This window comes from Hemicordylus capensis, chromosome 2 (assembly GCF_027244095.1).
Source record: "Hemicordylus capensis ecotype Gifberg chromosome 2, rHemCap1.1.pri, whole genome shotgun sequence".
Lineage (NCBI taxonomy): Eukaryota > Metazoa > Chordata > Lepidosauria > Squamata > Cordylidae > Hemicordylus > Hemicordylus capensis.
In genome coordinates, this window is record NC_069658.1 from 155069959 (window position 1) to 155095582 (window position 25624).

Here is a 25624-nt window from a genome sequence, read left to right on the forward strand (position 1 = left end):
GGGGGAAACAGTGGGTGGAGGATGTGTTAAGCATCCTCCTGCTACCTGGCACTCCTCAACTGAAAATCGTCCTCTACTGATGCTTTGCAGATGATAGTGGTGGTGGTATTTATTTATTTATTTCAATTTTGATACCGCCCCTCCAAAAATGGCTCAGGGCAGTTTACACAGAGAAATAATAAATAAGTAAGATGGATCCCTGTCCCCAAAGGGTTCACAATCTAAAAAGAAACATAAGATAGACACCAGCCACAGTCACTGGAGGTACTGTGCTGGGGGTGGATAGGGCCAGTTACTCTCCCCCTGCTAAAAAAAGGAGAATCACCATGTTAAAAGGTGCCTCTTTGCCAAGTTAGCAGGGGTTAGCAGTAGTAATAGTCGAAGAAATAGTGCTTTGCAGATGAGAAACAGTGTCCAGGGTTTCAGTTGAAGAGACAGATGGATCATGAGTAGTTCTGGCCTTTAATGAAATAAGACCCCACAGGGGCGTAACTACAATAGGGCAAGGGGAGACAGCTGTCTGGGGGCTCACTGCCTTGGGGGGCCCCCCAGAGGCAAATCACAAGACTGACCCCCCCTGCTGCGCACCTGCCCAGACTTCCTTCAGTTCTATTCATCCTCCGAAATTGATGTGAGTGTTGAGACCTGGAGCGACCAGAACAGCATGTCTTTCTCTAGTACCATTAAATGACTTGCATCGTCCACAATTTACAAACTTAAACAAAAAAAAATTAGGATGATGTTCTATTGTGGCACATAGGGGTGTGTGTTTGTGTGTACACATGCTTTTTGTTACCACTATTCAGCCACATTTAAGATTTCTTTACTTTATGAGCTCAGCTTCAGTGAGGGGGAGCCATTTTAAAATCTTGTCTCTGGGCCCACTCCCACCTTGCTACGCCCCTGCCACAAGTTCAAGTCATAGAAGGCCTGTCAGATTACTCACATTATTCACAATACGCACCATAATCCTGGAAGGCATGTAGCAGTTCATGTGCCATGAAAAAACCCATGGCTCCAAAGTTCACAGCACTGAAAAACACATATGATAAAGGCTTAGAAATGTCAAAGGCCTACAGACTGAGGGGTGCCTGTGTACTGCCCAAAGATTGTATATTCCCAGAGGGCTGCATGATCAATCAATCAACCTTTATTATGGTCGTAGACCAGCATAAAATTACAAGTTAAAAGAAAGTGATACTAAGGGGGCTAATAAAAGGTACAAATTATAAGTTACATGTTAAAAATAAAGGTGATTGCAAATACAGTGCAAAAATATCATGCATGCTTTCTCTCCCAATGTCTTGCTTATTCCACATTCTATGTAAGGTTAGAGAGAGCTGATCATTTTTTCGGGTGTATGGTGGAGGCATCATGACTACTGCCAGGCAGTCTCTCTCTCACTTACTCTCCATCTCTCTCTCTCGCTCTCTCTCTTAGTCTCATTTGTTTTTCTGAACAAACAGGTTTGGCAGGTTTTTGAAATGCTTTTTGTAGTCTAATGCTGATAATTCTAGTGTTGATAATACAGAATTGTTGATAATTCTGTAGCCAGTTTTGCTACCTTCCTTACCTGGGAAATTCAGTATGGAAAAAGGGTCTGCGAAACATTCCGGCAGGGAAAACAACAGCATGACGCCTCAGTGAGTAGTAGGAATGGACAGACCAAGGGACAACTTCCCAGCTGGAATAGAAATTAAAAAAAAAAATGATGGCAAAGGAAGAACTTACTAAAGCCAATATTTTAGTCCACCTCTCCCTTTTCCTCATCTGCTCAGTAGATCTCACTAAGGACTGGCTCACAAATGCATGTTCATCACATGATTACTGAAATATCAAGTGATGAGTTATGTGTCTGAATTAGTTATTACTGACCGAACACCACAGATGAAGTTTGAAATCACTTGACATCATCTCCAATGCATTTTTCCCAGTGGAACCAGCTCGCACATTCAGCTGCCATTAACCAAATGTGGAGTAATCGAGTGACGCACATGCATGAGTGAAATAGGGATGGAGTGTTAGGCCTGGTTTGCTTTGCTTCAGTCTCACTTCAGTCCCCTCAAGACCTCACTTTGCTTTGAGTCAAAGTGGACTGAACCCCAAACAGGCTCCTGTAGCTTTGAATAGCTGTAGCAATCATGATGGAATAAACCACTATCTGGAAGGGCACAAGGATGCAACCTTGATGTAATTTTACAAATGTGCGTTGGTTTGCATAGATGTCAGATAACAAAAAGAAAGACGCAAATCAAAAGCCACGGCAAACTATGCATGTGCTAGTTCTGAAATTAATTTTAGAAATTCACCAGGTTAAAATGGAAGGCAGGCAGAACAGATCATCTTGCAGAGCAAACGCATGAAAAGATATCTGCATGTAATGGGGGTGATTCACTCATCCATAGCATGAAACACAGACTGCCTTGCAACATTTCCAAGCCTATTCTCATGCGCAGCCTAACCCAAGCTAGGGACACCCAGCCCTGGTTAGGCTGTGTGAGAGAACGGCTGGGATCGGGCCTGAATGAAATCTCATTCAGTGCTGCCTAGTCCCACTTTCAAACCCAGCTGTTAGCCATGGTTAAGGGAGTGAGCACTCCCTTAACCTGAACTAACTGCTTGTGTGTTTGCTGGCGCTATGTTTAGCCCCAGCAGACACAGAGACGGGCGCCTAGAGCATCCGCCTCTTGGGGGAATCCCCCAATGCCTAGCACATGTCACACAGTGCATTGTGTGGTTCACGGAGGGTGCTCTCGTTCTCCCACCCTCAGATCAGTTCCCCCTGCTCCACGCTGCACAGAGCAGGGCTGATCGTGTGGCAGCACACTTTGCATGCCTACTGAGTAACCGACAATTGTCTGGGGGGGAGACAGGTTTTGGGATGCCTTCCCCCCGCCTGCCCACCCGGTAGTTCATGTGAATGGCCCCACTGTCTCCCTCGGTCTGCTTGCAAAACATACTTGTCCTGTAGATGGGGATTGACAAGTCTCAGCAACAACCTGCTCTGCAGAGATTTCAGGCAGGCAATCACATTCTGGAAAAAGTTGTCTTCATAAATCTCCAGCTGAAGAAAGAAGCAGGCAATGAGGTTAGGAGTGGAGGGGGTGGGGGAGGAGAGAAATGACTGAGACTTCAAACAAGACACCTCGGTGAGGGCAAGGAATGTACGTCGCCTTTGGTTTCTCACAGCAAAGATCTCAGGCCTTGGTTCCGCCAAAGAATGAATCATTCTTCAGCCCTTCCTTCTTCCATACTGTCACTCCCACGAGTTTCTTAGCTTCTATGGCTCGCTTCATCAACATTTGACTCTCTAAAGCCCTCCCCCCTTTATTAATTGTTTATTAAGTTTTAAAATATATTAATATACAACAAGAGAAAGAGGAGAAATAAAAGGCAAACTGTCAGCAGGCAATGGAGGTGGGATGAAGTGGGGTTCACACTATGGAAATTGAAATCCCAGCATCTGAGGCATCCAGATGCATGATGCAGAGAAAGTCCCTGTGCATATGTCGAGGTAAATGCCGTCCATTTGATTGAATATCTGTCCATCAAACCTTGTATCTTACAAACTGCTTACTCATCTATCACAAGACCTATAACTGCATTGATCTGTTGCTCTGGTGATGGAGTGTAGCATCCTTCCAATTCAAATTCCAGTTCCTGTTTTGTGGGCTTTTGTGTCCCATTTACTGCTTTATTGTTTTAACATTGTTTGACTGGTCATGCACTACTGTCCTAGGCTGTTCTTTTGGTAAACCTTTTGAATCCAGGAGATCATGTGGGAAGAGTCAGTCAATGATCTGGTAGCCACACCCTGCATTCAAGTGTTACTGACTGGAGACCTGGATTCCTATATTAGATGAGCATAGGATGGCACCACAGGCAAGCAATGACTACACTTTATTATACCTTAAGAACCATCTCCTGGTAGATGACACAAGGATACTGTAAGTAGTAGGACAAGTGGTGCTTTGTTAACTCACCTCTTGATAATCATGATCCACTTCATTGGTTTGGAGCATGCTCTCTGGATAGCCAATCTCCACTTGGAGGCTATAAATCTAAAAAAACACACATATTTTTTAAAAGACAGGGGACAGACATTTTTGCTTTGGTATTTTGTTTTTCTTTTGTTTTTGCATCTCTGCAATACATTGAGATATAAATCTAAGCAGGATGACTGAATAAAGTATAGAAATGCTTCCCATACAAGATCCATATACATGGATATCACTCACAGTGTATGGCATACCCCAATATACACCTCTTCTATCTTTTAATGAAGGTGAATAATACAAGCAACTAATACAATTACACAGATCACAGTCAAGGCCTCTGGGGCTTGAACCAGGAACTCCAGGCTCTTGGCCTAGATTTGGCCTGGGACTGTGGCTTCAACCACAGAACCCTCTTCAGCTGCTAAAAACAACGGAGCAGCATTCCCTGGCTGATTGGCAGGCGGTATGAAACTCTTGAACTAGTGAGGCCAGCCAAATATACATACTAGGAGCCTGACCTGTCCTTGACTGGTCAATAAAGCAGTACCTTCTGCCTGGTTCACTCCAGGTTTCAGTCACCACTGTTTCCAACTAGAGTTTCCAGCCTTCCAGTACTGACTTGGAGTCTCAAGGGACTGGTACCAGTCTCCAGGTGACTACCGAAAACAGTTCTGAAGATGTTAATGGTTTGATAGTGTCAAAAATACTGGTGGGAGGGATATTGGGTGGGGAGATATCCAGGAATTGCTTAAATCAAAGCTGGCAACCCCTATTTCCAGGAACCTGACCTTAAGCTGGATAACACTTTCCAAGTTTAGATTCAAGAAAAACCACACATAATCAATCTCATCCTAGTGCTGACAGTCATGCCAACATACATACTTTTTCTTTGGCCTCCTGGCGAGAATGCTTGCTCATCCACTCCACGTGATCCAGATGGCTGTGGACGGCATCTCGGATCTCGGAGAACATCTGCTCAGCCTGGCCAGGGAAAGGAGAAACATCCCCAGAATTAAGGAGAAACAGGTGCATTTCCATGGAAATGTCATCTGGCTTGGGAAAGAAGGTGTGTGCACCATGGTTTGCTGCTCTCTAACTCACTTTATCAATTCAGTGTAGTTCAACAGCTCCAGTCCAGGCAACGTCTGTTTTTCTGGAAAATCATGGCATACTCTATCTGCAGTCTGAAGTGGTATAGCCTAGACACAGGCTTGCCACTTCAGTGGAACCATATGCTTTAGATGGAAATATATTGTTGGCTGATATTCCCCTGCTAACTTGGCAAAGAGGCACCTTTTTAACATGGTGATTCTCTTTATTTAGCAGGGGGAGAGTAACTGGCCCTATCTACCCCCAGCACAGTACCTCCAGTGACTGTTCTTGGTGTCTATCTTATGTTTCTTTTTAGAATGTGAGCCCTTTGGGACAGGGATCCATCTTATTTATTTATTTATTATGACTCTGTGTAAACTTCTTTGGAAACTTTTGTTGAAAGGTGGTATATAAGTTGTTGTTGTTGTTGTTGTTAATATCCAGACTAGCAATGCATAGGTGCAGCATGCTGAGTTCCAGACCAGGGGCATAAAAAGTTTGGAGTGGGCCCAGAGACAAGATTTTTTAATGGGCGGCTCCCTGCCTTCCTCTTCTTCTCCTGGACTCATGGCTCTGCTGCAGAAGAACATTAAGGACACATGTCATATAGTGCAGCAGATTAACAGACAACCCAAATTGTCATCTGAATCTACTCCAAGATATATGGACCAAATGATGGGGGGTTGTTCTCAAACCCAGCAAAACAATTTGCAAAATATGGGAACGGCAACTTGTAGAAATTACATGCTGTGTATTAAGTATATTGGCTTTTCACAGTAGACATCTTCCATGGTAAAATAACATGTCTTAAAGAGCAATGCAAATTAATTTAACATTTTTCTTTATTTATTGATTCAGTTTTTATACCGCCATTCCAAAATGGCTCAGGGTGGTTTACAATTAAAACATCCAAACAATCCTGCAAACCAGTGCTTGGATGTGGTTCTTTCAGAGTTTTTCCAATCTAGGGTTGTCACCAAGTGACTCAGTTTGAAAGCCTTGACCCTTATTTTAAAACACAACCACACCTTGAGACTTTGTGCTGATATACTTTTATAATAAAACTGCAATCCTGTGTACACTGACTGGGAAGTCAAGCAGAAACATTTCAACGCACAACTTAACATATTCTCACATCCTGCACAATTCTTAATCCACTCCCCTCTTAAGGATCCAATATTTAAACAACTGAATTTCCAAGAATATAAAGATTTTATTTATTTTTTAAAACCACAAGGTAATGGGGGTTTTTTGAGGGAGGACGGGGGAGACCTTGGGATTTTTGTAGCTTTAATGCAACGTGGGGGCTGGGTGGGAAAGAGACCCCCCATTCAGAAAAGCAGGAGCTGCTTAGCTGCTCCCTCATGCCGCTCTCTCTTGGCTTGCACTTTTTCCCTCCGCATAGCTGAATGGAGTGTTTGGAAGTAAGGCTTTCCCCCCCTCCTTCTCACAGCTTCCCTCCTGCTGCTTTTGCTTTTTCAGGACATTTGCAGAGTTCAGGAGTTTTGCAAGCACAGAGAGAAGACACGTACGAAAAATGAAACATACACAAGACAGACCTGATCTCCACGAGGGTGCTCCATTCTCCACACACCCCCACACATGAAACTCTTCCCCTTTCCCCTTTGAAGAGAGACAGTTTGCAAACAACTCCAAGCTCCATAATTCAACAAAACCGGGTTGGGGTGGGGATTGACTTTTTCTTGTCTTCTTTGTCGTGTCTCCCACCCTCTTCCACCTCCAGGTCCAGCCTGGGCAATAGAAGGCAGATAGAACCCTCCCCCTCCTCCCCCAACAGCAGGACAGAGCTCAGCTACCTCAGCCTGCTGGGAAGGAGGAAGCTTCGCCGAGGGGAAATTTGCTTCTCTCCCTCCTTCCATCACCTTGGGCTCCCAGCAGCTCCTTCTCTCAAGCACTCGGGGAAGCAGGGAGAGATTTGGCAGGCAGGCAGCTACCTTTGCTCTCCCTTGCAGGCATGCTGCATGGCAGAATTGAGGAAAAGGACTTGGCAGTGGGGGGCCTCAGAGGCAGTGGGCCAGGAGACATTCATCTCCCTTTGCCTCATTAGTGGTACGCCCTGTCCCAGACTATCACTGTCCTGTTGCCCAAGCAAGGCAAGGGGCAAGTTTTATGGATCTCCCTTTCCCCCTGAAGTCCATACCAAAAATATGTCCCTGGGGGCTATGGAACCCTCAAGGAATGTTTTTGTGATGCACAGCGGGCTTCAGAGGAAGAGGAGATTCTCAAAAGTCACCCTTTTCTCCACTCACATGACAACACAGCAGTAGTCTAGAACTCAGCATGCTACACCCACACAGTGCTAGTCCGGATGTCAGCCAGTTGTTTAGGAATAATGAGAAACTATATGAAAAACAGAGTTCTACTTCTGAGGCAGAGGCCTTGGCAAAGACCAAATCTTATTATGAACTAGTCTCAGTTACAAATGTAATCTGACCTTTTCCTGCAGATTTTTAATAAAATATTATCTTTGAAGTTTCTCACTTCTGCTAGAGTTTTCTTTTTAATGTAGTCATTTTTTAAAAAGAGAGTAATCACCTCTTCATCAATCGCAGCAAAAACAATAAGGAATCTTGTAGAACCTTAAAAACAAATACATGTATTGTAGCATAAGCTTCTGTAGGCTATTACAAGTCAGGTCAAGGAAGGTCAGGAGCATTATAAACCATTTAAAGGAAGAAAGCACTGAGATGGAGGCTGGACTAGAAGCCTTGTAAGCTCCCTTCCAACTCAAAAATTCTATAATTCTACAGGAGGGGGAGCAGTTAACTGCATCTTGATGTTAATGTTAATTGGTCTGAGATACATTATTATTATTATTTTCAGTTGATTGAAAATTAATGTATATGTTTGTTTTTGCATCTGGTCTGGTTATGTGAATGTACTACAATCATTTTGTCTTACAAGCTTTGACAAATATCTCATCTGACAATTCGAAGGCTCAAAATTGTGGTTACTGTCTTGACAGTTTAATCCATCTTGAAGCTAATGAACTCAAACCAGCTTATACTTGTCTCCAAGTGAAATGCATTGGGCCAGAAGGCATTACAATCTCCAAGCATCACAACAGGAACACAGAGAGGAGAGAACTCTCCCAGGTGCACTAAGATTTCAAATCTTCTCAAAGAACTTAAAATAAAACCTTAAATTTTCCCAAGAATTTTCAAAAACAATTGGAAAACTCAAGTGAATTTATTTTGATACTTAGCTTTATTATTATTTTATTTTTTAAAGCTTACAGGTCTATTTATTCATAAGTACTCAAGCATAAAAGAAACTCAGCCTTATGACAAGGCAAGGCTACAACACCTGGGGCTTTTTAGTTTACAAAAAAGAACGACTAAGGGGAGATATGATATAGGTCTATAAACCATGCATGGTTTGGAGAAAGCTGAGAGAGAGAACATTTTCTCCCTCTCTCAGAACACTAGAACCATGGCTCATCCCATCAAACTGGTTGCTAAGAAATTTAGGGATGACAAAAGGAAGTATTTTTTCACACAACACATAATTAACCAATGGAATGTTCTGCCATAAGATGTAGTGACAGCCAACAGCTTCGGTGGCTCTAAGAAGAGTTTAGATAAATACATGGAGGAGAGGTCTATCCACTGCTCCTAGTCTGAGGGCTAAAGGCCACCTCCAACCGAAGAGGCAGGATGCCTCTAAATCCCAGTTACAGGGGAGCAACAGCAGGAGAGAGGGCATGCCCTCACCTCTTGTCTGAGGGCTTCCCAGAGGCATCTGGTGGTCCATTGTGTGAAACAGGATGCTGGACTAGATAGATCTTACACCTGATCCAGCGGGGCTGTTCTGATGATCAGATTCTGCTCAAAGTAAATGAAGATTCGAAGTGCTGCCATCTGAGAAGGATGCCCAAACAGACTGACTGGAAGACAAGAACTGACTGGAATCTGGTGGGTTCTGTGAAGGGTACAAATCTCTAATGCAGCATAGACTACAACAGATACAGAGGCCTTCTTTGCCATGATGATGATGTCTCAGCAGATCAGCCTACACAAGGCCTCTGCAACTGCATACCATACAAGGTCAGAGAAGTGTTGTATTCTTCTGCCAGGACCCACTGTGCAAAAAATGAAAATAAAAAATGCCAGAACCCACTATAAATTTCACCCTGTCCTCCTTAGAAGGTATGCAGCAATGCCACATCAAGATAATATTGCAGGCAGGTCTTTTGTTTATGCAAAGATTTCCTGAAGCAATTCCACATCACAAAGGGATAGCAGACAAGGAAGGAAAACCTGAAAGGTCTTAGAACTCCAGGCAAAACCCCTAGGAGACTGAGATGTTCATTTTTCTTAATAAAACAAAATAAAAAGGTTTACCCAAAGTGATTTACATCAAGATAAAACACAAAGAGAAGAAATCCAAAATTCCAGAAGAAATCACACAACAAAAACAGCAGAATGACACTGTAAATTCAGCATCAACATTTAAAACATTATAAAACCAGCATTAAAAGAAAAGCCGTGAATTCCGAAGGCCAGTTTGAAACTTGGGAGTGTGAGGCCCTATCAGAACTTCCTGGGAGTTATTCATACATGGCTTCATGCCATGTGTATCTAAAGAGTGAATCTGCTTCACAGCAGATACACAAGATGTTTAATTCGGGGGATTAAACTGACAGCTCACATAGCCGTCGGCTCCTCTCCGCACTACCTGGCAGATCTTTTTCCTGTGTGTTCCCACCTACTTGCTCCGGGATTTTCCTCCAACCAATCACAAATCACACCACAGAGGAAGAGGCAAGAGAGTGGTTTGTTGGTTTGTTTGTTTTTACTTTGACAGCTAAGAGCGGAACGATGGTATCAAGCAGCAGCTGGATCAAACAGCAGGATGCTTAACCCTTGCCTTTGTGAGTGACTGCCTTCATCACCTCATGTTTTGCGCCCCCCTCACACACACACACATAATGGAAACAGCTCAGGCAAAAAAAGGGCTCAGCTTATATCCATTCTGCATATCTAAAGCCTGTGTAAAACATAGAAAGACACACATTTTGCAGTTTGTGCTTGTGTTTCTCAGGAACTTCTCCCTCCGCCTCCCCTTCTGGACTCCCTCAACGGAGTATCACCAGTCTGCAACAACACCTCCCCCTGCCCCAGCACTTGCAACTGCAAATCACTTAGAGCAGACCATGCTCAAAACAACTGTCAAACTCCCCTTCATTGAGTTTTGAAAAATGCCATTTTATTGGCATGACCACCCCACAGATAACAGAGAAACTGTGGGGCAAAACAGAACCCCCACCCCTCCCAACCCCCAAAAAGCCTCTAAAACTAGAGGAATTTTTAAAGCCGGACATACTTCGGGATAATCCAGAATGCGCAGCCTCCATTCAGGGGAAAAGAAAGTCCTGACTGCCCTGGTCCCTGATAGCCCATAGGGACTTCAGTGCAAATATAGCTAATATGTGGACTGGCACACTCCAATCCGGAGTGGATTCAAAATAAAAGCCCTGTCTGTAAAGCCTCATGGAAAGGGAGCTCTCTAGATGTGGTAGCACTATGCCACAAGTCAGATCTGTGTCTGTGGAAACCAGGGCCTGTGATGAGGATCTAAAGGCCCAGGCAGGTATGTGGAAGATGCAGAAGAATCTTAGTTGGAAATATAGAGCGGGATTCAGGGAAGGAGAAAACAAGAAACAAATACTATTAAAAAACAGGGACAAAGAAATAGAAGGGCTTGTAATCAGAGTGACCAAGGAGAAGCTGAGCTGAGTTAGCATCTTCTCTGTGTGGAGTGGGAGATGTCAAGAACTACTCTCTTTCTGAGGCCATCGTGTTTTATTTCTAAGGGAAATAATCGCTTAGTCTTTAGTCTGGCATCTCCCTGTCAGTTCTAGGGAAATATGTCTGGGGGGATTTGGCCACCCCATCCTCAAGCATGGGGTATGGCCCTGTGCCTTAGGGGTGGGTGATCCCGGCGGAACACAGGGCACTTACCTTAAGGGGATGCCAAGCTACACCTGGTGGTTCACTGTCTGTTGAGTGAACCATAGGGACAGGGCACCCCTCACCCAGGGCACTATTTATCTGGGCCCAGCCCTAGCCTTAGGATATATCACATTAGCTAGGACAGTAGCTGAGAAGGACAAGAAGTTAGAGACAAGTGTGTCTGTTTCTGGCATTGTTGAATACCTACGAGATCCTTGGCTTTTGGAGGGAAAATCTCCTGCACAATCATCTCTCCAAGTATGGGACCAAAGAAGGTGCTGGTCTCACTCAGGCATTTCCTCCAACGTTCAGTTCTTACCTTAAAAAGAAAGCAAAATGACACTGGGCAAAAGCCTCTGAGAAGTCCTCTTGCACACATGTGCAATAATTAATTATTTGATTTTTATACCACCCTTCCAAAGCGACTCAGTGCAGTTTACAATTACAACAAAACCATTAAAACCAGAATGTTGCTCACACCCCAATCCCAAACGGCTTATGGGTGAGGTGGGTTTTGAACCCAGGCAGCAGGGAGGCAGGGCAGACAAGGAATTGTCCACCTGGGACCACATGGTTTTCCTGGGCCAGTGGAGAAGTGAGGCATCGCCATGCTTATAAAATGTGCCCACTCATTCTTTTCCCTTCACTCCACATAGGAGTCTCAGTTCCCACTCACCCACCCTTTACCTATTGAGAGATTAGCTGGTCGCTTATGGGCCAAGTAGGATTTTTTTTATCTTCACCACAATTGGCCTGGGTGGAAATCCTCCCCCTCCCACTGCTCCCCACTGAGGTGCTTTTATAGGGTTAACGATACTACTACTACTACGAATATTTATATACTGCTTTTCAACCAACGTTCTCAAAGCAGTTTACATAGGAAAATAAATAAGTTGGTCCCCTGTCCCCAAAGGGCTCAAAATCTAAAATGAAACATTAGGTAGACACCAGCAACAGCCACTGGAGGGATGCTGTGCTGGGGTTGGAGAGGACCAGTTGCTCTCCCCCTTCTAAATATAAGAGAATTGCCACTTAAAAAGTTTTCTCTTTGCTCAGTTAGAAGGGGTAATAGTGGTGGGAGTTACTTGTTAAGTAGTTGGTCACACAAGCAGGTGAATGAGGTTAAGGGAAGGTAAGATCTTCCAGAGTAGGGTTGTGCGTTTTGTTTTGTTTTCTGTTTTGTTTTTGGCCCGAATCCGAAACACCCCCATTTTGAGGTTTGCAAAGAACCAGGCAGATTTCCAAAGGTCATGTACTTCCCCCCTCCCCCCCCGCAGAAATGCAATTGATCTACACACAACAGTGTGAAACAACAACAGTGAAATTCACACTGTCCCAATGCAGTGTGCACACTGCCCCACTGGCCAATGAGGGTAAATTTTACCCTTAAATTTCCTTAAAACGAATAACGAGCGATTTCAAAATGGAGTTCTGAAACAGCCGAAACAACAAAATGTTTTGTATCCGAAACAGGGATGTTTTGTTTTGGCTACAAAATGTTCTGTTTTGAGCTTTGGGTGTTTTGTTTTGTCTACAAAACAGCCAAAATGGCCTGTTTTGTGCACAAAACGTTTTGTATCCGAAACGAACGCACATCCCTATTCCAGAGACACCTTTATAGGTGAAAGGTGGTTCCATGGAACAGCCCCTCAGGATTTCATGGCCTGAGGTGTCTGGAAATGGACCACTTTTAGGGCACCACTCAGCTCACTCACACAGAGCTTTGGGGCTCGTATGGGGTGTGTGACTTGGCTGGCTACCTCCTTGTCATAATAAACTGTGTAGCTTGGACGATGCTATGTTGCTTGTGCTGCTGCCATCCTCCAAGTCTAGTTGTTTCACCCAACAGTGGGGGCCAGACAGTCCTCAATAGGAGGCTGAACTTCCCTTGAGAGGAGTGGAGTTGCCCACACTCACTGTAGTTAATTGTTGCCATGTTCTGTTGTAGATAGGGATTGCTAGCTGGCTAGATTCAAACCACGGTTCGAATTGAACTGGCCCAGTTTGGTCAGTCTGAATTTGAACCGGACCACACCAGGTTCTAAGAATCGGTTTGTGGGCTGGTTCAGGGGGTATACTTATAAAGGGGAATCCAGTGAGTATTCCCCTTTACAAGTAAAGGGAATTCCCTATACTAATGAGGAAGGCAGAGGGAGATAAAGGGCACTGTTACCTTTTACCTTTAATTTAGAGGTGGTGGGGATGGCGGGGGCAAATTGTGTGGTGACACAAATGGCCTCCGCGCAAGCACAGAGGTCACGGAAATAGCCTCCACGCATGTGCAGAGTCCTGAACCAGGCTGTAGCCGGCTCGGGCTGCCATTTGGAAGGCTGGCGGTGGTGGTGGTGGAAATCCCCTACCACCACCACGGCCACCGCCGTCTCTGTCATTCCCGCCAACACTAAATTAAAGGGAATAGTACCCTTTCTCTCCCCTCCTCCACATTAATATAGGGAATGACGTTTACTCATAAAAGGGAATCCTCACCAGAGTCCTCTTTACAAGTATAGCCTACAAACTGGCCCATAAACCAGTTCAGCCCAGTTCAAAAAGAGCTGCCCTACCTTGGAGTTTGATCATGTGTTGAATTTGCTTTTTAAAACTGTTCCCAGCGGCCATGTTTATCATAGAGTTCTGTGGCTAGAGGAGCCAGTCAGACAACAGTTGCTGTTATATGAGGGCTTCCTCTCTACAGGGAGTGTAATGCATCTTGAGATATTTGGAGGACCTAATTCCCTTTTACTCCTCATGACAAAGAACTTGCTGCAGTCATCTGAATGGTGAGGGACTAGAGTCAAATGGAGGCTCTGATAATCTGTGGGGATCAGATTAGAGGTTCTTTCCTCTGCTTAAAAAAACCCCAGATGGTCATGACATATGAACATAAGAACAGCCCTGCTGGATCAGGCCCAAGGAAGCCCATCTAGTCCAGCATCCTGTTTCACGCAGTGGCCCACCAGATGCCTCTGGAAGCCTACAGGCAGGAGTTGAGGGCATGCCCTCTCTCCTGCTGTTACTCCCCTGCAACTGGTACTCAGAGGCATCCTGCCTTTGAGGCTGGAGGTGGCCTTTAGCCCTCCAACTAGTAGGTGATGATAGACCTCTCCTGGCCTGGCTTGGCCTGGCCTGGCCGGTTCTGTGCACATCCCTAGTTGTAGATCCCTGATAGTTGTAGTTAATAAACTGTGGCCCTAGTTCAACACATATATGTACAGTTCAATACATATATCCTGTCTTCTTTGGGGTCTGTGTGCAATGGGAGCTCCACAAGAGCACAGTGCACCACCTTCACTGCAGTTTTAACATGAAAATGACAGGAAAATGAAAGCTCACCACTTCCGATTCTGTTATCCTGCCATATAGCGTATTTGTCAGCTCCTGACGAGCTTCCTGGAACTGCCTGCTCAAGGCTGGGGACAGATTCTCAACCAGGCAGAGTATCATGTAGATCTGTAGGACATCTCTGCAAAAAAGAGAAAACTTGGTATTCATTTAACCACATATGCATTTCTAATTAGTAATAATTATAGTAAGAAGAGTCAGGGATGTAATTTACAGACCCCTACAGTGAATAAATTTTAAGCTGCCCAAAAGTATTTAATCCAAATCCTTAAACAAAAAACAAACAAAAATCTCATCCAAGCAATCAAGACAAAGGGTCCAGTCTTTAACTAATGCCATACGACTACTGCTATGAATATGCCACTGTTCAACCAAAGTCCCCAAAGCAGTTTACATAGAAAAATAAACAATACTTAAATAAGATGGTCGCCTGTCCCCCAAGGGCTCACAATCTAAAAAGAAACACCAGGGAGATCCCAGCAACAGGCACTGGAGGGATGCTGTGCTGGGGCTGGATAGGGCCAGTTGCTCTCCCCCTGCTAAACATAAGAGAATCACCTCTTTAAAAGGCATCTTTTTGCTCAGTTAGCAGGGGCATAACCTCTTTAGTTCATGATATGTCAATAATAACAAGACTCCTTAAAGGTCAGCTGTTTGACTTTGCACTGGCTTAAAGGATATGTAACCCCACCCCCCACCCCCATCTGAGACCTCCCAGATGCACTGTCTATGCAGATCAGCATACTTTGCTCTGTGCAAGGGGCCAGGGGTCCCAAACCCAGGAAACAGAGCTCAGGCACCTTGCTCTCTGAGATAACTCATGGGGGTGGGGGGGAAGGCTGGCTTTTCTTATCTTAGCCTTGCTGCTCAGACAGTGGCACCAAGGTAAACTGCAGCCAGCCAGCCCAGGGAGTTTCAGGTGATCTGGGGAGCCAATAGGGTCCCTGTTGACTCTATATAAGAAGTATCTTGACCTTGGCTCTCCAATTTGAACCTCTTGCCTGCAGGAGAAGTTGCTACCAAACTTGCCTTATCACCTGTTTCCCCTGGACCCTAACCACCATCCCATCTTAGACCACATTATCTGTTCCTGGATCTCTGTTAGTGTGATGGAGATGCATTACCCGCCTTCAGCTATGCCATTTGTCTCTGGCACTTTGGAACAATGTCTACCTTCACTGTAACATATCATTGGCCTGCTTAGACCACCACACCACTTGTATTAGTGGGCCCTGCTGACATCCTTCTGGGCCCTGACACCCCTTCCAGGATACCACAAGCTGCAGGATCACGTATTGACTCCTACCTTTTATTCTGCCATTCGCCAATCAGTTGTGACATGCCTTCCAAATAATCCATGTCATGCACAGCAATTGGCTGAGAGACATTCAGCTGCACAGGATGGAAAGCTGCCTGGAGGCATGAGAGCCAGTCAATAGCAGGAGCCTTTACCTTATGTCAGAATCAAACAGAAGGAAAAGTTTCACTCAGAAGCAGAAAAGAAAGATCATGCTGTCGAGTTGATGTTGACTCCTGGAGGCCACAGAGCCATGTGGGTTTTTTTAGTAGAATACAGGAGAAGGGATGTGCGAAACGTTTTGGGTACAAAACGTTTTGTACTCGAAACGGGCCGTTTCGGGTGTTCTGTAGACAAAACAAAACATCAATTTTCCAAATCCGAAAGCTTTTCAGCTACAAAACGTTTTGTTGTTTCGGACCTCCATTTTGTGGTGATCTCTGAGTCAGTCTCCAATTTGTGTTTGACATCTCTTTGAATTTCCCACTCTTCCAGACTTCCAATTGGTGACCTAAAGCATGGGCTGACCTGCTGACGATTCCCTCCTTATTCCCCATTGGTTCTTTTGCCTCTTGCCACTCTTTACTGACCCCACATTGGCCAGGGGCAGGGTTGAAGAAGGGGCAAGGGTGGGGGGAGTTCAAGGAGGGGTTTTCAATTCATTCAACAAGTTAGTTACTCATTCGCCATTCTGCCTCATTGAAGAGAGAGAGAGAGAACTAGTTTGTATTGCATGGCATGCCTCAAGTTGCCATGACGATGCCATGCCATTGCCTATGCCTGCCTTGTTGCCAGCCGGAGCCCAGCCTGTAGATTCTCTGGCAGCATATGAGATTTTCAACAACAAACCATGAATCCACTCTCATATGCTACCAGAGAATCTACACTCAAAACATCTCCGAAACCACAGAACCCAGTACCCCATGGGTTAGCTCCTGGAAACACTCTCCTATTACTTAGTACACAACTGGCAGAGGCAGAATAGTTGGCATTGCTTAGAACTTGATGAAGAGATTGGAGTGTGTGTGTGTGTGTGTGTGTGTGTGTGTGTGTGTGAGAGAGAGAGAGAGAGAGAGAGAGAGAGAGAGAGAGAGAGAGAGAGAGAGAGAGAGATGAATGTACCACACAAAGCAGTAAGCAGCCACCTTTACAACCCAGTCCCATGTTGATTTGCATAGGACTGTGGTCTTTGTTGGGGAGAGACACAACAGGAGTAAATATGACAGAGGCTAGAACTAGAGTGCAATGGGGGAAAATGGGTGTGTGTGTGCTGGGAGCAGTGCTGATCATGTGGGCGCATGAGGGGCACACCCCACACGTTGACTGGAATCATCTGGGGTGAAGGTAAGCTCAGTCTTGCCTCCCCACCCCGTGCCTTCCCCGCCCACAAAAGATGGCCATGTGCATGTCCTTAATGTCTGAATAGGGCTCCTATCTTGCAATCTGTTTCCCACGGTGGCCCACAGACTTTATACACCCGCAGGTGCAGCTTCCCCAGTCATGTGCCTGAGATGCCCCTGAGTCTCATTTCTAAAGCCAACATAATATATGAGACTGTACACAATATTTACAGCTTATATGGCACGGACATTAAGATGGGCACCTTAACTTGCAATTTCCATGCTTTGTAGAACATGAGTGAAAATTTAAAGCATGCTCGGCTTAAACGAAAGGTGTCTGGATACTCAATATCCCTTTTCAGATGAGGCAATGACAACAAGTGTGTACACAGTATCCCAAACATATAGTGGACACACAGATTTTATGTTTAATTAAGAAAAACCTCCTGGGTTGAATAGATGCTATATTCAGCTATATGGTGAACATCACCAGCCAAGTGGTGTTATCTTTTCCCTTCAGACATTTTTTAAAAAAAATAAACATTCAGATTAGCAGCTGTTGCAGCATATAGAAAATTCTGTGTTAGGTCAGGGGACTGAACTTTAGAGTAGAAATGTTAATTTATTCTTTCAACCAGAAGTAATAGTAACAGTAATAGTAATAATACATCAGCCAATTACAAAAAGCAACTTTACTGGGAACAGCCTATATTCTGCGATGATATCTATAACAATTGACAATACAATTCAGCCATCCCAGGTCCTTGGGAAGGACTCGATGTCTGGATAAAACAAACCAGTCAATAACACCTGTCTGACTGTGTAAACAAGAAATAATAATAATAATAATAATAATAATAATAATAATAATAATCCCCCAGTGAGGCACTACCTTGGCGTGGTTGTGGGGCTTGTTTGCTCTGATGAGGGTGAAAGCTATGCCAGAGGTCCAACCATACTGGACAGGTCTCACCAGAGGAGCCAGACAAAGAGTGCCTCTCCCATCAACAATATGGTGAGACGTAACTTTAATAAATCTATACTGGATCGGTCGTCGCCCGGGTCAACAAGGACCGCACCAGATGCTATAGTCCCTGGACATCTGGTGGCAAGTGGGCTACAGGACTCAGGATCTTCAGTTGAGCAACCAGGGCTGGAGACAGCAAAGTTACTGGAAGAAACGTCGCTTAACCGAAAAAAATAAAAAAAAATGCCAACAAGGAAATAATGATCTGCTATTACAAGTCTAGTCCAACTAGAAGAAGTTATTTTAAAAGAATGTACCAAATTTGGAAAGAGAAGCATCCAGACACAGAAATAACAGAACAAAGGCTAGCAGACCAGAGAAGATTCATAATAAGAAATAAAGTATTCACAGGAGTTGAGCTGTGAGAACTGCAAAGAGCAACACAGGCTCAAGAGATGGAAGAAGAATTATCACCAATTGAAGAAGTTGCTCAGGCGCAGGTGGAGGAGGTGTTGGCAATAGAGGATGCCACTGTTGCTGAACTGTTTCAAAATCAAAACCAGGCAACCTCCCCTTTGCCTTCACCTCAAAAACCCGAATGCCGTTTAACAGAAAAGCAACAAGAACTAAAGCAAAAAATAACTGAGCACATGAACCAAACAACCACCAGGGTTCAACTTCCAGCTCTAAAAACAGTTGCCAAAAAACAACTTGCTCAGGCATTAAAAGATGTCAATGCTGCACTTGCAGAAATAACAACCAATAATTTGCAAGAAACAAACCAACTAATGTACAGTGCAGCAACAATAACAACACAAGAGCTCGGATATAAGATCAGTGGACCTGTCAAAAAAGAAAGCAGTACTTAACCTAAATGGAAGATTAGATTAGAAAATAAAATCTCCAGGCTTAGATCAGATGCTAGCAAACTGAAAGATATGAAAGACAAGAAGCTGAAGAATGAAAACAATATCTGATCCAAAAATACCACCTAGATTCAAGGGAAATTAGAGAAGTCCTGGAAATAATAAAGCAGCAAATAACAGCAGTGTCAAAGAAGATTAGCAGATATGAAGCCAGAATTACACAACACAGGCAGAATCTCCAATTCCAGTCAAATGAGAGACGTTTCTACCAAAGCATAGAAGGAGAAACTGCAAGAAACATAGAAACACCAAATAAAGAAGAAACAGTGCAATTCTGGGGGAAATTATGGGACAATTATGGGACAAGATTATAATAAAAAAGCAGGCTGGATGAAAGAGGTCAAAAATGTAACCAACAAATGCAAGATCTAATAATAACACCAGAATTAATAAGTGAAAGAGCAAAGAAAATTAAAAATTGGACTGCACCAGGTGATGATGAACTGCATGGCTTTTGGCTTAAACACCTAACAAGCCTCCATAAACAACTATCAAAACAGTTCAATCATGTTTTGCAAGGAGGTGATATTGAACAATGGCTAACAACTGGGAAAACTCATTTCATCATGAAGGACCCAGCAAAAGGTGCAGTTCCAAGTAATTGTAGACCGATAACCTGCCTGCCAACCATGTTCAAATTATTAACTGGAATAATAGCAGATGAAGTGATGCAACACTTATTAACTAACAAACAGCTTCCAGTTGAACAGAAAGGAAATTGCCCGAACACCAGAGGCACAAAAGACCTGCTGCTGCTTGACAAAATGATTTTAGAAAACTGCAAGAGAAGAAAAACAAATCTAAGTGTTGCATGGATTGATTACAAGAAAGCCTTTGATTAATTGCCTCACACGTGGATACTAAAATGTTTAGAAACAACTGGTGTCAGCAAAAACATTCAGATATTTATTTAAAAAGCAATGAGCATGTGGAGTACACAGTTAACTATCAATGGCGAGGCACTTGGACAGGTTAGCATTAGAAGAGGCATTTTCCAAGGGGACTCACTATCCCCTCTATTGTTTGTAATTGCCATGACCCCACTTACACAAATACTAAACAAACAGGCCTCGGATACCAAACATCTAAAACATCAAGTAAAATCAACCATCTGCTGTACATGGACGATCTGAAGTTATATGGAAAGTCCCAGTCAGAAATCGAATCACAGCTAAACACTGTCCGTATATTCAGTAGCGATATAGCAATGGAGTTTGGACTAGACAAGTGTGCTGCATTAATAATGAAAAGAGGAAAAATAACAAACACAGAAGGAATAGAACTGCCCAATGGAAGCAACATCAAGAACCTGGAAGAGAAAGAACGTTACAAATACTTGGGCATTCTCCAGGCTCATAACATCGCACACACTGAAGTTAAAAGAAAAATTGGAAGTGAATACATCAGGAGAGTTAGAAAAATCCTCAAGTCCAAACTCAATGGCGGGAACACCATACAAGCCATAAACACCTGGGCTATACCTGATATCAGATACACTGCAGGAATAATAGACTGGACCCAGGCAGAGCTAGAGACGCTAGATCGTAAGACCAGGAAAATCATGACCATCAATCATGCTCTGCACCCCCACAGTGATGTCGATAGGCTCTACCTCCCTCGCAGCTCAGGTGGAAGAGGAATGCTGCAAGTCCATCAAACAGTAGAGGAGGAGAAAAGAGGCCTTGAAGAATATATAAAGGACAGTGAAGAAGATGCACTTCAAATGGTCAAGAACAAGAAACTATTCAACACCAATGAAAGAAAGCTGGCCTACAAGAAAGAATAAGTCAAGAACCGAGCAGAAAAATGGAGAAATGAGTCAGTGCATGGTCAATATTTGCACAATATAAGTGGAAAATCAGACATCACCAAGACCTGGCAATGGCTTAAGAATGGCAACTTGAAGAAAGAAACAGAGGGTTTAATATTGGCTGCACAAGAACAGGCACTAAGAACAAATGAAGTAAGAGCAAAAGTAGAAAAATCCACAACAAACAGCAAGTGCCGCCTTTGTAAAGAAGCAGATGAAACAGTGGACCACCTGATCAGCTGTTGTAAGAAGATCGCACAGACTGACTACAAACAAAGGCATGACAAGGTAGCAGGGATGATACACTGGAACGTCTGCAAAAAATACAAGCTACCTGTAGCCAAGAATTAGTGGGACCATCAAATTGAAAAAGTTGAAGAAAATGAAGATGTAAAAATATTATGGGACTTCCGACTACAAACAGACACACATCTGCCACACAATACACCAGATATAACTGTAGTCGAGAAGAAAGAAAAACAAGTGAAAATAATCGACATAGCAATACCAGGGGATAGCAGAACAGGAAAAAAAGAAATAGAAAAAAATCACAAAATACAAAGATCTACAAATTGAAATTGAAAGGCTGTGGCAGAAAAAGACCAAAATAATCCCAGTGGTAATTGGCGCCCTGGGTGCAGTCCCAAAAGACCTTGAAGAGCACCTCAACACCATAGGGGCCACAGAAATCACCATCAGCCAATTACAAAAAGCAGCTTTACTGGGAACAGCCTATATTTTGCAACAATATCTATAATAACCAACAGTACTGATGATAAAATTCTGGCATCCCAGGTCCTTGGGAAGGACTCGATGTCTTGATAAAACAAACCAGTCAATAACACCTGTTTGACTGTGTAAACAAGAAATAATAATAATAACTATTATTATTATTATTATCATTATCATCATCATCATCATCATCATCATCATTATTTACATTGCTATCCTGCTCTTCCTCCAAGGAGCTCAATGCGATAGTTATGTTTCTCCTCACAACAGTCCTGTGAGGTAGGTGAGGCTGAGAGAGAAGTGACTGGCCCAGAGTCACCCAGCAAGTATCATGGCTGAATGGGGATTTGAACTCGGGGCTCCCCAATCCTAGTCCAGCACTACACCACGCTGGCTCTTGGAATTGATATCCTTTCTTTCCAGTTTCAAAATGGAAGCACTCCAAGCAGGCAGCTTTCATAGCATAAAAAACCAATTAAGCAATAAAAAGGTAATGAATAATTGAAAAACAAAAACAGATTTTTTTAAAAAAAGTCATTAAGTACAACTCAAATGCAGCAGGTAAAGCATACGCTCGTGGGATGAGGTGGCGGGGAGAAGTCTTCAAGCTATGGGAGAACACTGCCAATGAGGAAAACAACCATATATCCCAGAGCAGGAAGTTCAACATTCTGGATGCCACAACAGAAGGAAGTAGAAGCAGCAGCAGGGGCTTATGAAGGAAGAGGCAGGAGGCCATCTGGGACCCTTGCCTCTTCCTTTCAGAGGCCCCTGAACATAAGAACAGAAGAACAGCCCTGCTGGATCAGGCCCAAGGCCCATCTAGTTGTTACCAGTTGCAGGGGAGTAATGGCAGGAGAGAGGGCATGCCCTCAACTCCTGCCTGTGGCTTCCAGCGGCATCTGGTGGGCCACTGTGCGAAGCAGGATGCTGGACTAGATGGGCCTTGGGCCTGATCCAGCAGGGCTGTTCTTATGTTCTTAGTCCAGCATCTTGTTTCACATAGTGGCCTCCTGCTTCTTCTGCCTTAGCTTTCTTCAGCCTGACTCTGTCCACAGCAGACAGAAGCGTCTGCTGGTCCTTCCTCTATGTGAGATTCAGCAAATGCAGTCAATCACTGTCAGAGGTTTAGTCTTTAATTAAAAACAACAACAACCAAACCATTTCAGTCCGCAAACCTAAAATTCCTCTCAGCACTGAAAGGGGACTAGATCTATAGGATGAGCTCGATACCTGCAGTTCACTGATGTTGGTGGGGTAGAACAGCATCTTTTTTTCCTGCCGCTTCTTCAAAGGGGTAACTGCTTTCTGGAGGTTGGAGATAAACGACAATGCCAAGGCGATGTAGGTGGAAGTAACACTTTTGTGCCCACCCATCAGGTCTCCCAGTTTGATCAGGTACAAGTAGTATGTACGTAGCACCTGTAAAACAAAACCCTGCTATTAGGAGAGACCAAATACATACTGTTTTTGAACTTGTTCGGCGCCATCTTTCCACCAGACCAAAAAGTACTCTTCAGATGCCTCTCAGCCCTCTCTGCCATCCCTGTGTACTGCCTTTTATCTCAACTAGTCTCCTAAGGTCACCCTATTACATATATTGTAGGTTCCTCTGGTTTGAATCAATGCAGACATTGGGAGGTGAAATTGCATTACAGCAGGATTCTTGCAGTGGGACCCAGGCACTTCACTCTCTGTGTCGTGACTGTAAAAAGAGGGAGCTGCTGGCCTGGTCTCTCTTGCTCTTCAGCACTGCCACAACAGGTGGCCAGAAGTTGGTACTGCAGCTACAAGCTCAGCAAAGGTCAGGTGAAACAATGGACTAGAATGGTTCTACTTTGTCCTGTAGAGCCCCTAACTGGCCTGATTCCCCAATATGAGCTTTTTTGAGCTGCCTGCTTGTGCTCCCGACCACTAGCCCTGGCATACTAGTTTGCATATGCATGGACATCACTTGAATTCTCATCAGGTATTTGAGTAACTTGGTGCAAAGAAATGGCCAGTGGTTTCTTAGTCCTACACACCATTAAGCACAGAGTACAGGCTGGCTATGGAAATGGCCTGCTTAGAATGGCTTGTTAGCTTACCTGGGGATAATTTTCTATTTTCTTTGAGTCAGTATCTGATGGCAACTCAAACTCTGGATGGTCAATCTGGGGAAGGAAGACCAGGATGGATTAAATATCAGCAGCTTTAGAGCACAACAGAAGAAAGACGAAGCAGCAGTAATCGGACAGTGCTGCGGTTGGGTGGGGATAGTGCCAAAGCAGCCATGGAAAAGCACACAGGGAAAACGATGCTGAAGATTGAATTGCATGGAAATGCCTCCTCGGGAGCAGCAGCAGCTGTGCAAGATGGATTCAGTGTCTTACAGTGCCATTATTCTTTTTTAAAAAAAATATATTGATAGCTGTTTTGTATAATTAGCCTGATTGGGCTATTAAGCAAGACACAAATAAAATAAGTGTGAGGCTCACTGGCTAATTCTGCCCAAAATAAATTGCCTCTATGCCTAGCCTCGTGAGATGAGGTGTGCCGAGGGGCTACTTGATTCTTAAGAGCTGACCTTAGGAACATAGGAAGCTGCTTTATACAGACCATTGGTCCATGTAGCTCAGTATTGTCTACACAGACTGGCAGAGGTTTCTCCAAGGTCACAGGCAGGAACCTCTCTCGGCCCTATCTTGGGAGCTACAAGGGAGGGAACTTGGAACCTTCTGCTCTTCCCAGAGCAGCCCTCTCTTCTAAGGAGTATATCTAACAGTGCTCATACATGCAGCCTCCCATTCACATGCAAACCAGGGTGGACCCTACTTAGCAAAGGGGACAATTCATGCTTGCTTCTACAAGACCAGCTCTCCTCTCCTCTTGAAACTGCCCTCTATGCATAAACACATATGGTGGGAGCACAACTACAGTACGTGTTCATCATTCATGTTCATCATTCCTTTGTAAGTTTTCTTAGCTGCCTTTCTTAGGGGCAATGTTGTTCTCCCAGGCAATGGCATGTCTCCCCATTCTGCTCCTAATTGTACTGGAACTTGTACTTCCAGCACTTGGTCTGCTCGGATGTATATGGGCCAGCACTGACAGCTGAACTGAGTGGCCCATTGGTCTGACTCTGTATAAGGCTGTATCCATATATCTGGTGTACCATTTGAATAAAGCTTTTTGGCTGAGGTGAACATTTCTTGTGTTCCTCCAGACCCTCTCCCAGTCCTTGCCTGAGAGTCCTACCTGGATAATATTGGTGTTTGGATCAGAGGGGCTGGGTCCCACATATGCTTTAAAGAATGGGTAAGTGTTGTATCTCCCCATGAGTATCCGAAGGGTCTGGTTAAAGTCTGTCCCCTTCCAGGAGCCTGTGATGTTCCAGCCACCAACCTGCGCAAGACAAAATGAAGGAGACCTGATCACTGAGAGTATGTGTACTGTAGGGAAGATATTCCCAAATTCCTCTCTTGCCAAAAATCACAATGCAACACATGGTTCTGGGCCATTCCTGTTCCTCAACAGATCAGATGTTTAAATTGTTGATATGTTTATGGATTGCATTCCATAATGGAATGCATTGCAGAAAAATATGTATTTAAACACATAAAGCCCCCTCCCCCTGGTTCTTCAGGGGGGCCAGATAGTGAATCCATGGAAAATGGGGCATTAGGACTATGGAAATTGGGGGGTTAGGTTCCCCGACTACAAACATTCAATTAAAATCACCCCCAAATTGCCCCCAAAACCAATAAACAGGCCAAATAAAGTGCCCTACCATGCTCCACTGTCCTTTAAGAGTCCAAGGATGGATGCCCCCCCCCCCCGAGTAAAAGATTTGCTGGAAATCACAGGGTTGTTTGTTTGTTTGTTGCAGTTTTTAAAATGAGACATAAAATGGCTCCCAGATTTAAAAAACTGAGGCTGGAAATGGCCTCTGGTGTCATTTCTGGCCACCCCCGACCCACAGATACACGGGTTTAACCCTTTTTTGCCCCCCCCCATATACTGAGGTCTGGTGTCCATTACCCAACTGTGGATATGTGAAACCGTGGATGGTGAGTCCACAATTAACGATGTTCTCCTGTACATTGCAATGAATTAATATATCAACTGTTTGAGTAGTACATATGTGGACATACTTGAAAAAATAC

General features: G+C 44.1%; 1 protein-coding gene across 18 annotated transcripts in view; it reads right to left on the reverse strand.

The window, feature by feature from the left end:
* The window catches only part of KEL (Kell metallo-endopeptidase (Kell blood group)), a 53276-nt gene that overhangs the window by 7040 nt on the left and 20612 nt on the right, over positions 1-25624 (reverse strand). For 14 of the 18 annotated variants that reach the window (XM_053301237.1, XM_053301231.1, XM_053301236.1 and 11 more), the window contains 12 exons: positions 24717-24863; positions 23567-23632; positions 22713-22901; positions 15714-15859; positions 14399-14528; positions 11270-11384; positions 7647-7690; positions 4881-4979; positions 3984-4061; positions 2961-3064; positions 1574-1684; positions 965-1032 (listed from right to left, as the gene is read on the reverse strand). In XM_053301237.1, the coding sequence (XP_053157212.1) occupies positions 965-1032; positions 1574-1684; positions 2961-3064; positions 3984-4061; positions 4881-4979; positions 7647-7690; positions 11270-11384; positions 14399-14528; positions 15714-15859; positions 22713-22901; positions 23567-23632; positions 24717-24863 (1297 nt within the window). Of the gene's footprint in view, positions 1-946; positions 1033-1573; positions 1685-2960; positions 3065-3983; positions 4062-4880; positions 4980-7646; positions 7691-11269; positions 11385-14398; positions 14529-15713; positions 15860-22712; positions 22902-23566; positions 23633-24716; positions 24864-25624 lie in introns of all 18 variants that reach the window. The other 4 variants (XM_053301245.1, XM_053301246.1, XM_053301235.1 and 1 more) reach the window with 2 other exon arrangements.